The 16,538-nt window shown below is 36.2% G+C and overlaps 1 protein-coding gene across 1 annotated transcript in view; it reads left to right on the forward strand.

The window, feature by feature from the left end:
- The first annotated feature begins 279 nt into the window (after positions 1–279).
- The window catches only part of TNNI3K (TNNI3 interacting kinase), a 305,572-nt gene continuing 289,313 nt past the window's right edge, over positions 280–16,538 (forward strand). The window contains exons 1-3 of the mRNA XM_063624029.1: positions 280–2,401; positions 3,010–3,118; positions 16,447–16,532. Of these exons, the coding sequence (XP_063480099.1) occupies positions 2,362–2,401; positions 3,010–3,118; positions 16,447–16,532 (235 nt within the window). The 5' untranslated portion in view covers positions 280–2,361. The remainder of the gene's footprint in view (positions 2,402–3,009; positions 3,119–16,446; positions 16,533–16,538) is intronic.

Raw genomic sequence — 16,538 nt, forward strand, 5'->3', positions numbered from 1 at the left:
TGTTTCTTTCCAACAATCTTTGGAAAAGGAATGCAAGGTTATTATCCTGGACCATTTACATTTCCAGCATTTCTTCATCAGGCTGAAGGTACCCAGAAAAAATTACTCTAGTACCTCAAACCATTACCTAGATCCACATTCTTAAGAAGGGCTTATAGATAAATATTGTTTCTTTCAAACCAGGAAACTGTTATAGTTCAATAATGGTTAATATTTTGGGTAATATTTTGAGTGATTTTCTGCATTTCTTATACTGCTATGCTTTCATTTTTTTTCCAGCAAAATGTATTGCATTAGAATGTGGGGGAATTCAACTGAGTTGCTGATTGGATTTTCAAACTCATCGCAGAAATCACACCTTTGAAAGCCAAAGCTTTCATTGTAAAACCCAGGCTTTTTAAGAGAATGAAAGTATTCTTGAAAATCAAAAGGAAAAATTCTAAAAAGCAGTACATCAGACTTGTGTCCCAAGCAGGAAATTAGAAACACAGTGGAAGATGATGTAAGAGCTAATTTTTCCTCCATATGTAGAAAACATACATGTACACACACACACACACACACACACACACACACACGGATGGAAGATCTGAGATATTAGAAATAAGAAAAGAGATCAAGAAAAATATGTTTAGTTGTCCTCTAGAAGGCTCCCATCTTTGTCCTTCTGGATTCAGAGTATAGAAACCATGATTATTTTAAGAAACTCTGAGAGAAGACCTGGTGCATTATTTCCCAAGGTGTAGCCCTGGGAGATTGCAAGTCTTTTAAAGAAGGCTATCCAGTATGGTCTTCAAGATAAGGAAGGAAGAAGAGATTAAGCAGGAAGGTCCCTGGACAAAAAAAGACTTTCCAAACAGAAAATGGGGGTCACAGAAGTGCTTAGAGAAAGCTGGTGGAACTGAAGATGTCTGGTTTTCAAACAAGGAGAATGTAGAGTGTATGGACCAAGGTAACCAGATGCCACTGCAGTATAGCAAGTATCAACAGCTGTGGTAGGCATGTACTGATAAGAAGGGAAAAGGAGAATATGTCCAGGTGAGGACAAAAAGTGTCTGTGAAGCCAGATACCTGATGCGCCAACTATATCTTATCAGTCTGGAAGCCTTACCTTTGAAACTTCGATTACTTTTGCTGAGCAAAAGGTGTGGTGAATCCTAACTTTGTCTAAGCATTTATTCAAAAAGAGAGTTGTTTGAACATTTAACTATAGAAAATATGAAATCCGTATCTGTTAAGTTAAAGCTATATCCTCTGGATGTGAATCTGAAGATTAAAATTTATACTTTTTAGGTATAAGAAGATTATCTGAAATAAATATACAGTGAAAAATTTAATGTTTTCTTTCTGGGTTTCCCATTTATTCTCCAACATAGACTCGGTTCTTTATATCAGTAGAAATAGGCATACAATATGCATACAAAGAGAAATGTCCCATAAAGTAAATGGAAGGTGCATGAAAGAGAAATTCTGGAAGACAAATCAATAATATCTAGCTTGGATGTTAGAGTCACATGGTCAGAACTGATTCCAGACTTCCAACTTAGAGCAACTCTGTGTTTTCTCATCCATAGTTGGTGAATAATATCTACCTAGCAGCATTGTATGAGATTAAATAATGAAATATATGTAAAGCACTTAGACTAGGGTCTGACACATAGCAAATGCTCAATCTTCTTATTCTTAATCTTACTGTTCTTGTCATTTATTATTTTACGAATTGCTATTTGTAGAACTTAATGTCTTAGATTCTGATCTATGATTCTTATGGTCGGAATAATCCACAATAGTATAAATCTTGGTCTATGTTGAGAATTTCTTCCTACAAACATAATTATGTAGCTCTTATACAGGCCAAACTTACATTCATTTCTATTAGTTATATGCTAGAGGTAATGAGTTTTTATTATTTATTTATTTATGTAGACACATTCTATTACCACTCTTTACCAACTGCCATTATTTTGGCTTAGGAGAAAATGATCTTGAAAGAAGGTCTAGGTAGTTTTAACAGCTCTTTTGTGAACTTCAGATGTAACTGAATCATTTTCTAGATTTATCTGTTAAATAAAAGTATGTACGGGTAGATAATTGATGGAAGCAAATAATCCTATTGAAACATTTGCTATTTATTTTTGATACAGTTCTTTTAAACAGACTGATTAGTTCCCTTTATGATTTCACCCTTGAAAGCACACACGATTTTGTTCTTTATCATTGTTGCATGACATTCCATTTGGCAGTTGGGCTTATTTTTAGCCAGACTATCAAAGTATTTTTCAACTGGACTGTCACTGCACTTGAACTTGGAATCTTATAACTTGAAGAACTGCCCTGGAGAAAAGAAGAAACTTATAATAAATGGGAAATTATAAATCTAGACCAACCCAAACTTGTACTGGTAATTATTCTAATTATTCTTATTTCCTTAAATGTAACATGGTTCAATTATAGTTACTGATAACTAACAACTCATTGGAATATGTGTTAATTTGTATACAGAAGATAAGGCAGCATGTTATGTGAAAGTCTGAAAAACTATCTGAACTCAAATTATTTTTTTCTGAAGATCTTTATAGGAAAAAAGAAATTTCTTACAAAAATATTATTTTAGTTCCTTGGTATAATGGTACAGAAAAAAATTTGGAGTATTGCTGAATGTAGGGATTTTAGAATTATATCTTAAGTATCTAATATTTAAAAACTAAAAACCGTCTTGCAACTAGAGATTGCTATAATTAAAATGCAATAAAATCAAATGAAATAAGTCAAATATATTTTTCATTGTAAATATATTATCCAATATCAAATGAGTTCTTAATTACTACAATTCAATATGATTGCGTTTTAAATATAAACATCTGCATTTTAAACTCACAATCAGTAATTTAAATTAAGTATTGTAGAATCTAGAATAAAAAACAGTTTTGATTACTTGTATGTTATGATCTGTGTCTACATTTTGCAAAACACAACTATAAATCAATCTCATTTGTTCTTCTTTACTAGATGAATGGAAGAAAAAAGTCGGTGAATCATATGTTATCACAACAGAAAGATTAGAAGAAGACCTGCAGATCAAGGAAAAAGAACTGACAGAACTAAGGAATATATTTGGGTAAAGTTTTAAGAGTTATTATTTCTTTGTATAAGTGTCTGCAGTATTCACCTTATTTTTTAAAGTATCTATATGTTTTTTAAACCCTTAGAACCTCAGACGTAAGCAATCATGTTCTAAGCCTTAGGATGTCAGATTATCTCTTTTTGACCACTCATATAGCTCTCAAAATGCAAACATAACGTCTCACCTCCTTAAAATATAAATTGTAATCTGCCACCATTAAAGTTTAAAAATAAGAACCTAAGGGCTAGCCTTTGAATGCAAGCTATTGTTGATCTCAATAATCTTCTCAGGAATTAGATCATTCTTGTAAACCATGCCAGCAATGAAAAGCAAGATTTTTCTTCCCACATAGTGGTTGCATATTGGCCACATTGTTCTCTTTGAACTATGATGGTAAGTCCAATTTTAACAAACCCTCTGGTCTCTTGACATTGAAAGGCTGTCCCTTAATGGAACTGAGTATCATTCTGCCCCTGAACAATCATATAACAACATATAATATTGCCTTCAGGATTTCAGTAGATTTTGTTCCATGATAACAAGAGAAAAATAATCTAAGTGTCACAACCTTGGAAGACACAAAATTTCAGAAAAGAGGAGCAAGACCCTTATATACACAGAAAGCCTTCTGGTTAAATTGAATCTGACACTGAGAAACTAGACGTCCATTAGAGGGTCAAGAAAGTTACCTGCCTGACTAAGGAGAAGTTCCATATAGGCCAATTAGCCATGTTCATTTATAGCTGTGTTACGTAATGCACTCATGGCAAAGAACTCCCTCTATTTTACTTAGAAAACAAGTGTAAAGCAATGAACAAATGACACATCTTTAAAACAAAATTTTAGATATAGTAAACATATATATATACCACATAACTGGCAAATAAAATCATTCATGTATAATATAGTTTATATGAAATTTGTCAATGGATTTAACATGGCTTTCACATGTGTTCAACTTATGGTTCAAAAAATAGTTGATTCTCTCTATAGTTTGGCCCAGGATGATGAACTCAACACTGACACTTGTGATGAGATACCACTGATCTGACTTTTGCAAGTAGTATCACATGTTGAGATATGGAACAACATTTGAAATTCCTGTAGAAATATAACTGGCATGTTAGTATAGTAGAATTATAAATATGTATTTATTTTGTTGGAAAAGTATGAATATAGAACTTAATCATAAACATCCAGCTCTTATTGACTTAAATAAATATGCTAAATGAAATATGATTACATTGAAGAGATCTTCCTCAACTTTTAAAGGTCAAAGCGTCAGTTATTTAGTATTATTTTTTAATTTAGAAAGTATTGAGCACATAGGTCAAAGCTAGCTTAAACTAGATGTATCCAAACCTGAATATTAGGATTAACAATGGATTTAAGATGTAGGTTCTTTCTCATACCACATAGACAACTACAAGTTGTCTTGACAACTGCTATAATGGACTTTTCCTATGTTTCTACTAAATGCAGCAAATGTGACCTTCTTTTTTCTGATTAGCATTGGGGGTGAGATGCAGGAATCTGTGTCAGGGAGCTTACAGTCCAGAATTTGTTGAGTGCCAGCTGATATTCAAGTTTTGTTCTGGATACATCAAATACAAGACATTATTTAATCTATAGTCATATGTAGATTGTTGTCATTTCTTGTGTGCCGAATAATATTAATTCTGGCGGATGATAAACGAAGGATTAGAGACAAGGCATTGGGAGTTGTCAAGTCACATGCTCAGTAAATTCTGGAATGTGATTTGTGTCAAGGTCTGCCTGACTCCATAGATAGTGCTCTTCCTACTATACCCTGCTTACAAAAACAAGATTTAGGTCCTGATTTATTCATTGATTTTTGGAATCATTATAGATAAAAAGCATAGTTAAGTAAAGGTGTGTAGGCAAGAATGAATGAGTACCATAGAAAGTTTAGGAAAAGTGAGAAAAAATAATGTCTTGACCATATTATCTGACTTGAGTAAGAAAGCTATGTGAATCAATGTAAGAATTTTGGAGTCATACAAACATGGTTTTAAATACTGCTTCTTCTATTTATAACCTGTATATCCATGGATATGTTTTTTAATCTCCTTAATCCTCATTTTCATCTATAAAATTAGGTGAATAATAATTACCTCACAAGATATTTTCAAAATGAGGTAAATTAAATACTAAGTACGGGGCCCAACACATAGTAAGCATTGAATCAAGTTGGAAATTTCTATTATCATGATTGATTGGATAAATAAGGACAGTTTGAAGCATAGAAGACTTTATCGTAAAGTGAGAGTAACAAATAGCTTATTAAAAGTTAGAGTGAAAGTTTTTATGAAGAACATGATTTCAAAATTAAAAATGTAAAGTATTAGCACAATTTAGGAAGATGCCAAAATCTGAAATATAGCTTTTAATGATTTTGATTGAAAGGGATTTGAAGAATTTTGAGACTAGAGTATTGGAAAGCTCATCAAAATGGCTGTCAAATTTACTGAGGGTAATGGTGAGACATTTTTGGAGAGAAAGACCAATAGCCTGGTGCTAATGACATTAAAGAAGCTACAGAATGTGATGATAAGGAAGCTGAGGAGAGGATTATCCAGTCTAGAATGATGTTTCTGCAAGAACTAGGGGCCTCTTATGTTAGTGAAGATGGAGACTGTAGTACTTGCTAAAATTTTCGATTCCATGACTTCACCCTTTATCAAATGAATCAGAATCTCTGGAGATGTCTTCCAAAAGCCTGAATGTTTAACAAGCTCCCCAGATAAAACTATGCATAATAAAAATGATACTTCTAAAGTTTGAAAACTATACTTCTAGAAAGATATCCAAATTGCACTGAGAACTCTGCCTGAGGTGATATTAGTGAAGGGATGAGGAATATGGGAACAGAAAGTAAGCAACTGGTGTGGTCTACAAATAGTCAAGAGAACCAAAAACAAAGAAGCAAAAACAGAATAATCTGCTTTTGTCTGATTTCATCAAGGTAGACAGCATAATCTGGGAGAAAAAAAGTGAATTGCTTCCAGGGCAGAGTTCTAAGGATTTTCTTTTCTTTGGAATGCAATGATGGATGAAAGAAAGAAAAGAAGAGTGTGCTGAGAATATAAATTGTCTTACTCACTCATTCACAAAATTTTAAAGGTAGTTGGGAAGATCAAACATAACACTGTATGAAATGACATTTAAATGAGTATCTAGAGCATTATAGGTGCTAAATGTTAGAATCTCATTACTCACCCTTATTTATTTCTCTTATAAAGAGCATTCCTATGATAAACAATTATGTTATGTTGCCTGACATCAGCCTTTCTCTAAACATTTAGATAGCAAAGAGACTGTATACAATGCCCAAAAAGGAACATTTAAACTAGCATCAAAGGTAAAGGATCACTGATGTAAACACAGTTTTTCATTTGCTAACCAATTTCTTTATGGCATTCCCAGTAGATGCTAATTTCATTCATCATACGAGATTTTTCACCACATAATACACCATTGCTCTATCAGCTCGAATACACAATCTTCCTGGCATAGCTTTTACCCACAGTATAATAAACAGCAATATAGTGCTAAATGTAAGACAGAAAGAGCTAAATAATTATCCTGCTTATGCCAATTTATAGCAGCTTTGGAATGGGAGCTTGATGTGGAAAAGAGGGGAAATGGAAATGGAATGTCCTTTCATCTTCTGCTATAAAGTTGCACTCACTCATAACTTTGGACATTTGTTTAGGTAATGGATTGGTGACAGGAAGAAATGAAGAAAAAGAGAAGGCAGGAGGAGAAGGAAAGACAGAAAGGGCACCTTAGAGTACCACTGTCTGATTATATCCTCCTCTGTGCTGCCTCTAGTCTTTATCAACATAACAGCACTTACTACATGGTGTTGTTTTTTATCCATTTATAGATCTATCTCACCACTAGTATATGTGTTCACTAAAGGCAGCTTTTTTTTTTTCTTATTTAGCCTTATTTATATTTGTACTTATTTGCAAAACAAACTAATAACTTAGTGCTTACTATATGCCAGAAATGCTTCTATGTATCTTTTTGTGCATCAGCTTATATAATCCTAATGGTGTATATGTAAAGTGCTTTAGCACAGTGTCTGGCATATGGCAAACACTCAAAAATGTTAGTTAACACTTAATCATTATTGTTTATGTTAACAACCCTCTGAAGTAAGTGTTGCAATTGCCATGTTATACCTGGAGAAAATGAGGCTAATCACATTAAACTGGCTTGAACTAGATTAAACAATTTGTATGATTTACCTAGGATTGCATCCATCTTTATTTGATTTCAAAATGTATCATATTCATAATCTTGGTTATGAATATTATACAACCTTTTTGAAAAAACTATGGAAGTGATGGCTCTCTACATGTGACTTAAAATGTTTTCAATTAAATTGTTTTGTTTCTATAGATTTTATCATAATAAATTTTAAGACTATGTTTTGCTAATTTCATTGTCAAGCCAACTTTGTATCTGATTAATCTATAATATAAAATTTAAAACTATGAGAATATTCCAGAAAAGTTATAATTTTTCTTTTTCTTTTTCTTTTTTTTATTGTACTTTAAGTTTTAGGGTACATGTGCACAACGTGCAGGTTAGTTACATATGTATACTTGTGCCATGTTGGTGTGCTGCACCCATTAACTCATCATTTAACATTAGGTATATCTCCTAATGCTATCCCTCCCCCCTCTCCCCACCCCACAACAGGCCCCGGTATGTGATGTTCTCCTTCCTGTGTGCATGTGTTCAATTCCCACCTATGAGTGAGAACATGCGGTGTTTGGTTTTTTGTCTTTGCAATAGTTTGCTGAGAATGATGGTTTCCAGCTTCAACCATGTCCCTACAAAGGACATGGACTCATCCTTTTTTATGGCTGCATAGTATTCCATGGCATATATATGCCACAGTTTCTTAATCCAGTCTATCATTGTTGGACATTTGGGTTGGTTCCAAGTCTTTGCTATTGTGAATAGTGCCGCAATAAACATACGTGTGCATGTGTCTTTATAGCAGCATGATTTATAATCCTTTGGGTATATACCCAGTAATGGGATGGCTGGGTCAAATTATATTTCTAATTCTAGATCCCTGAGGAATCGCCACACTGACTTCCACAATGGTTGAACTAGTTTACAGTCCCACCAACAGTGTAAAAGTGTTCCTATTTCTCCACATCCTCTCCAGCACCTGTTGTTTCCTGACTTTTTGATGATTGCCATTCTAACTGGTGTGAGATGGTATCTCATTGTGGTTTTGATTTGCATTTCTCTGATGGCCAGTGATGATGAGCATTTTTTCATGTGTCTTTTGGCTGCATAAATGTCTTCTTTTGAGAAGTGTCTGTTCATATCCTTCACCCACTTGTTGATGGGGTTGTTTGTTTTTTTTCTTGTAAATTTGTTTGAGTTCATTGTAGATTCTGGATATTAGCCCTTTGTCAGATGAGTAGATTGCAAAAATTTTCTCCCATTCTGTAGGTTGGCTGTTCACTCTGATGGTAGTTTCTTTTGCTGTGCAGAAGCTCTTTAGTTTAATTAGATCCCATTTGTCAATTTTGGCTTTTGTTTCCATTGCTTTTGGTGTTTTAGACATGAAGTTCTTTTTCTCTTTTTTTCTTTTTTCAGACGGAGTCTTGCTCTGTTGCGCAGGCTGGAGTGCAGTGGTGCGATCTAGGCTCACTGCAAGCTCTGCCTCCTGGGTTCATGCCATTCTCCTGCCTCAGCCTCCTGAGTAGCTGGGACTACAGGTGCCCACCACCACACCTGGCTAATTTTTTGTATTTTTAGTAGAGACAGGGTTTCACCGTGTTAGCCAGGATGGTCTCGATCTCCTGACCTTGTGATCCACCCACCTTGGCCTCCCAAAGTGCTGGGATTACAGGCGTGAGCCACCGTGCCTGGCCCAGAAAAGTTACAGTTTTTAAATACTATGACATCAATATTATCCAAAACAATTTTTTTGGCATTGAGTAGATACATCTTGGTCAGTATATACAGTGCCTCACTTTAAAATTTACTAGGTTTAATTATGTACAAAAATGTGGTCAAAAGAATGCTCTGTTCCATTAAATAGTCACAATATATAGAGGAAATGAAAAAAATGTTTTCTGAGATACACCTTTTTGTACCTTTTCTCTCTGAAAAGTTCCTCTGAGGCCTGTTGCATTCCACTATATTCATCCTTAAAACGAAATATCTTCTAAAATTATTGCCCTATAGCCAACTATGAAATTTGGCTATTATAAGATGAATAGCACTGGAAACTTTTCAAGCTGATCTTATTTAAGAGGAGTAGACCCTTTCTGTCAAACTACTAAGTAGGATATTGAAGGGGAAATGTCATCTTATAATTAACATAGAATGAAAATATTATTTGGCATGTTTGGGTAATATGTTTTGCCAATTAGCCACAAAACAAAAAATAAGAATCATCAACAACAAAAAAAACCTCAAATCCAAAAGGAAACAAAGAATTCATAATGCCCTAAGGCAGTCTATTTCTCTAATTCTTTTCTTGTTTGTCCAGGTAAAACTAGTTATGAACCATAATTTTACAGGAATATCTCGTGAAATCATTGAGAAGCAACTTGACCTCAATCTCTCTCTGTCTCTCTCTCTGTCTCTCCATATTGTTCTCCCTCTCCTTCTCCATCTGTAGCTCGCTATCTTTCTGTCATTTTCTCTCCCCCTTACCCTTTGTCTTTTCTTCTTTTCCATCCTGTACCTCCATGATTCCTTCTTTCCTATCCCTGTTTTGAAGAGCAAAACAATACAAAAACAGTAAAAATAATATCAATGCCTTTCTAGAAATAACTATTATAGCAGCTAATATTTATAAAAGCTTTACAAGCTCTAACTCATTTACATTTCACAACAATCTTATGAGATAACAATAATTATGCCAATTTTATCATACTTATCTATTATTGCTGTATCTGTCACTCTATAACTCTATAATTGTTTGCTGTATGAATGGCTGAATAAATGAATATACTTCACAGTATTAGTTTGCAGATTTGGAAGATATTGAACAAATATATTTCTGGATATTTCTTGGAGATATATATTAGAAACAGATCTTATTGATATAGTCTGCTTCTATTGCTTGGAGGGCATGGGGTAGGGAAGAATCTGCAATGAATAGGCAAGAAGTTGCAACTAGCCATTTGAAACTTAAATGATCAGTTTGGGAAACTAGACGACCCATAAAAAATCCTTACCTTCTTTCTACATTCTTGGCTTTCCCCTACGTTTTAACCAATGAATTAGCTTTAAAATATATCTACCTGTCTGAATACCTTGCACAGCAGTGTGTTACTTTTTGGCCAACTGTTCAAATGTTATATTTTAATAAGTTCCCACTTGTGGTCATGTCAGATATCTTCTGGAAAGGATGAGGTCATGAAAAAGAAGTTTAATTGGATCACAAAACTACACACATTTCTAGGTAAAAGGTAAAGGCTAGGAAAAGAATTCATTATGCTACAAGAAAGAAAGTAACCTTTGGGTACACAGCTATCATTTTTAATGATTAAGAACAGCATTTACTATCAGAAATATATTCATAATAGTGGCTTTATTTTAATTAGGAACTTCATTCATGCCCCAGCATGCACTATGAACTCATTTGGATATGTTAAGTTACAGTGAGACATGGCAGGTGATGAAAAATGTAAGGAGAAATCAAAAAATAAATTGAGCTTAGGGTATTAGAATACATAAGTGATGCTCAATTGGCAGTGAATTTGACATATACAGTTACTTTAGAAGAGGCAAAAGAAGAGAAAATGAAATTTCTCTCCTAGGAACGATTGCTTAAATATCTTGAATATTTTAATTACATGTTTCAAAACAGAAACGCTTGACTAGAAGTTAATGGGAAGTGAGATTTAGGATTCAAATATAGCCCCCAAAGTAACTCTCATTTTAAAAACATACATTCCAGTTATTAAAGTTGAGCTAAAAATTGTGCTATTAAAAATCACACTTGACTGCCAAATATTACAGGAGTCTATTCTCTGTTGATTCATTTTGTTGACATTAATAGAAGTTGCATGAGTTCAAGGAGGATATAATTCAAGAGGAGAACAAAAGCAACAAGCAGCGGCTCAGTTTAAAGCAAGGAACTCTTTAGGACTCTATACTGAATCACTTATAGATGGTAAAGTCTAGTTCAAGATTCAGTTAGCTGAGGAAAAATTGTTGAATAAAGAGTCATTAATTTTGCTTTCAATTTTATTTATGTAAATAATAAACATTCACCTAGTGCCTTTCTTTTTTAAAAATAAAGCAATGGACCCTGGCATCTTGTATTTTCTGTTTATTCCATGTTCATTTGTTTTGCAAAGCTGATCAGAGTATTAGATATCAGGACTAATACAGCAGTCAATTTCAGGATTTTATCTAGTATGTATACTTCCAGGACTGATGCATTCAAAGGATCCAGGATTTAGTGAGTAGTTTTTATCAAGGAGACTCTTGAAAACAACCTGAAGTGAGCCTTAAGAGCAGAAGTGAGGCATATAGTAGGTGTTTAGTAGGTGTTGTGCCAGACTTATTGAATGGATCATCAAATTTAGATCACAGAATAAGAAAGCAATTGAGTTTACCCTCTCAAATAAAGTGATTTTCATCTCAATTTTAACCTTTTTTCCCTCCTTTTCGTTTTTCATTCTTTGAGTATCTCCACTGTTGAAAATACAGTAATATTAAAAGTTTGAGAGATCAAGTTTAAATAAGAGAATCTCATATGCAGTTCTGTGTTCTGTGTATAATTTAAACTTTTCAGAGCACCTTAATGAGTGAAAATTATGTATACATAGAAAACAGACATCTGAAAATAACTCATTTCACTCACATCCAAAATCTCACATAATATCTATGGAGAAATTCAGGAAAATCCCTCCAAAAGGTGGGGGGAAGTAGCATCTGATAAGATATTGGAAAAAAGAATATAATCCCAATGTATTACAACTTCTGCCTGAAGCAAAGTTCTCTTGTACTCTGACTGGGTCAGATTTCACAGATAAAGGTCTAAACTCTGGTAGGGTACTGTGATATAGTCCCTGGTGAGAAGTGGAGTGATTCTATTAATGAAATCCTTGTCTTTGTCTGAACAAAGACCATTGCCCCAGGAGGGCCCTTGAGAGCCACAGGTAGCCTTTCAAAGGAATGTAAAGCTAAAATTCTCGACCTCTTGAGGTCCATGGTGCTCCCAGGACATTTTTCAGTAGAAATGAGATCATATCCTTGGCTTCACAGGTCAATTTCAAGCTGCCTCCTGCCTATTTAAATCTCTAGCAACTTTAGAGAGATAGCATAGTCTTTTGTGAGTGAGCCAAAGTCTCATATCACTTGTAAAGTACTTACACTTGAAAGGTACTATAAATTCAGAACATTATCATCAAGGCATCCAGTTAAGAACATCAAAAGCTATTGGAATTTTAAAATAGAAAAAGGAAAAGTGCTATTCTCCAGGGTACTGCTAAAAAGAGAAAGGCTCTAAATCCAGGGTCATTGAAGAACCTCAGTGAAATGCTTTAATTAGAAATGGCAAGCCTTGTGGTTTGTTTTCACAGCCATGGGAATACAGTATTCCCAAACTTTTTTTACCCTCCTACCCTTCTTGCTTTCTGTGTTTCCCTGCAGCAAAACACGTAGATACGCTTACTAATATTGGGAAACACACCTCAACTTGCTTTGGAAAGCCTTTTGTAGAAGTACAATAAACTGCAGTGTTTATAAATGTTAATAATATAAGAAGGGAGTTTAGAATTCATGAAGATAGTTAAGAATTTAACTCACTTCTATCAGCAATTTCCCTCAGCTAAAAAAATACTGCAATCAAAATCATTTCTGATGAAAATGCCACTGTTTTAAATGTCTACTTATAATAAAATGAGCCTACTTATAAATGATAGAGCTATTTATGGTATGGCAGTAACTTCACAAAATAACATGATTCTTAGAAATGTGTGGTCTTTGGCCCAGCCTGGCTTTTAAACCCTCAAAGCCAAATATATTATGGATGTCTTGGAAGAAAGTAAACTAGGTACTTGGAACACACTTGGAAATGCAATCACAGGTCACAGAGGTCTTCTTTGTGGTTATGACTTCAAATAGTAGAGGTATTCAGCAGAGCTGAACTCTGCCTTTCAAGCTAGGTAGATTGGATTTTTCTCTTAAAGTTTGTAGGAAATCAGTGTCCGTAAATAAAAAGGGAATGAAAACTGTGACTGGAAACTGAGAATGTTGATGGACAATGATTCAGCTCTGAGCTGCTTCGGCTTTTCTTCCCTGGTCTTCCTATCGTCCAGCAAATGAAACACACTATAAAACCACAAGAAAAAAAACAACAACAAAGTATTGGATTGGGGGAGGAGAGAGAGGCCTTGTGATCCTAAGAAAAACTGTGTAACCAGCAGCCTAAGCAAAACAGGGAAGGATGCACATTCTTTTAAGCTAATCATAATGAACTTAATGGCAAATACTGAAAGAAGAAAAAGCTTTGGGGCTCCTCTGTAGCAATAAACCCCTGAAAATGCAGTTTTTCAATATGTATGTCCAATATTATATACCAATACCTGTTATGTTTTGATGTTTTCAAAGTGGAAAAAATCATTTCATCAGTGTGGTAATCCTTGAAAGCCTCATTCTTATAGTTATACCAGGATTCAAATCCTATCATGATTCTGCCTTTTAAGTAGTTTGTTCTTTTTTTCCAACTTGGGCAAGTTATTTAACCTATTTAAGCTTCAATTTCTTCAATTATAAAATGAGTAAAATAATATATGTGACAATATGCATGACATTGTGCTGTTGTGTCCGGAATTGGTGGGTTCTTGGTCTCACTGACTTTCAAGAATGAAACCACGGACCCTCGCAGTGAGTGTTCAGTTCTTAAAGATGGTGTGTCCGGGGTTTGTTCCTTCTGATGTTTGGACGTGTTCCGAGTTTTTTCCTTCTGGTGGGTTTGTGGTCTCACTGGCTTCAGGAGTGAAGCTGCAGACCTTCACGGTGAGTGTTACAGCTCTTATGGCGGCGCATCTGGAGTTGTTTGTTCTTCCCGTCCAGAGTTGTTCATTCCTCTCCATGGGTTCGTGGTCTCAGTGGCTTCAGGAGTGAAGCTGCAGACCTTCGTGGTGAGTGTTAACAGCTCATAAAGGCAGTACGGACCCAAAGAGTGAAAAGCAGCAAGATTTATTGCAAAGAGCGAAAGAACAAAACTCCCACGGTATGAAAGGGGACACATGCAGGTTGCCGCTGCTGGCTGGGGCAGCCTGCTTTTATTCCCTTATCTGGCCCCACCCACATCCCGCTGATTGGTCCATTTTACAAAGAGCTGACTGGTCCGTTTTACAGAGAGCTGATTGGTCCATTTTGACAAGGTACTGATTGGTGCATTTACAATCCCTGAGCTAGACACAGAGTGCTGATTGGTGCATCCAGAAACCCTGAGCCAGACACAGAGTGCTGATTGGTGCATTTACAATCCTCCAACTAGACATAAAAGTTCTCCAAGTCCTCACCAGATTAGCTAGATACAGAGTGCTGATTGGTGCATCCACAAACCCCAAGCCAGACACAGAGTGCTGATTGGTGCATTTACAATCCTCCAGCTAGACATAAAAGTTCTCCAAGTCCCCACCCGACTCAGGAGCCCAGCTGACTTTGCCTAGTGGATCCCACTCAGGGGCCGCGGGTGGAGCTGCCTGCCAGTCCTGCGCTGCGCGCCTGCACTCCTCAGCCCTTGGGCAGTGGATGGGACTGGGCACTGTGGAGCAGGGGGTGGTGCCTGTTGGGGAAGCTCAGGTTGCCTGGGAGCCCAGAGGGGTTGGGGGGTGGAGGGGGCTTGGGCATGGCGGGCTGCAGGTCCCGAGCCCTGCCCCATGGGGAGGCAGCTGAGGCCTGGCAAGAATTGCAGCGCGGTGCGGGCGGACTGGCAGTGCTGGGGGACCCAGTGCACCCTCTGCAGCTGCTGGCCCAGGTGCTAAGCCTCTCACTGCCCAGGGCTGGCAGCACCAGCCCGCCGCGCAGAGTGCAGGGCCCGCTGAGCCCACGCCCACCCAGAACTCGCATTGGCCTGCGAGCACTGTGCACAGCCCCGGTTCCTGCCCACTCCTCTCACTCCACACCTCCCTGCAAGCAGAGGGAGCTGGCTCTGGCCTCAGCCAGCCCAGAGAGGGGCTCCCACAGTGCGGCGGTGGGCTGAAGGGCTCCTCAAGTGCGGCCAGAGTTGACACCATGGCCTGAGGAGGTGCCGAGAGTGAGCGAGGGCTGCTAGCACATTGTCACCTCTCACTGTGGTGAGGAATACGTAAGGTTAAGTGCTTACTACAGTATCTGGCATGTGATATGTAATCAAAAAATGATTATTGCACTGTTGTTACCATTGCCAACTTCACTGTGAACATACAACTTTCTTTTTGAAGTATAACTCTTGGGATAATTTTAGCATCGCTTTTGTTGAGGCTCAGAAAATAACACCTCAAAATGAAGGCCTTACAAGCAGCCTTAGAAGCAAAACTTTCTCTCTGACCTTCTGCTGTCCTCTTGTCTCTGGCCCCTCATTTTCCCCAGAGGATAGCCATAGAGACTAGAATCCTTCTCCTCTCAAGGCAGGTCATAGAAACTAGAATTTACAGAGTTGTTCCCGAACCTTTGAGTCTTCATTCTGAAGGCTCTTATGTCTTGTGTCTCTTGTGCCTTTTAAAACTATGATCAAATATATTTTATGCCTTTTCTTCTATTAATGTCCCTTTTGTCCATTGATTTCAGCAAACCTTCAGAGAGGCAAAGGGGAAGGTCTTTCTTGGCCCCTATAATTTCATACCATATTTGACTTTTCTTGGCCTTTTATATTTGACAACAATTTTCTGATTTCTGATTTCCTGATTTATATAATAATCAATTTTATTTGTGTATTATATAAGTATTCCCTACTAGCAGTGACTCTCAGGTTCCTAGATTATGTCTGACCTTGATTTTACTTGTCTTTAAAAAAGTGCCACTAAATTCACTATTGTCACATCTAGTAGCTGTCAGTGATTCTGGAACAACTATTGGAATCATAGTGTTATTTCTGGTGACATCATTACAGTGTAAAACTACAGAATTTCCTCTCAATTTTAATTCTTCATATAAAGGGTTCAAGATTCTTTCTGTAAGTGCAAAATAATCTTAGAAAAAATACATTTCTGAATTGATAGTAACAGGATTTGCATTTATAATTTTCAAATGAAAGACAGTATGCTAAAAGATGAATTTTGTGATCATCTGTAAAATGTTTTTTTCAGCTCTGATGAAGCCTTCAGTAAAGTCAATTTAAATTACCGCACTGAAAATGGGTTGTCTCTACTTCATTTATGTTGCATTTGTGGAGGTGAGT

The sequence above is a fragment of the Symphalangus syndactylus genome, chromosome 12 (assembly GCF_028878055.3).
Source record: "Symphalangus syndactylus isolate Jambi chromosome 12, NHGRI_mSymSyn1-v2.1_pri, whole genome shotgun sequence".
In the NCBI taxonomy this organism is placed as follows: domain Eukaryota; kingdom Metazoa; phylum Chordata; class Mammalia; order Primates; family Hylobatidae; genus Symphalangus; species Symphalangus syndactylus.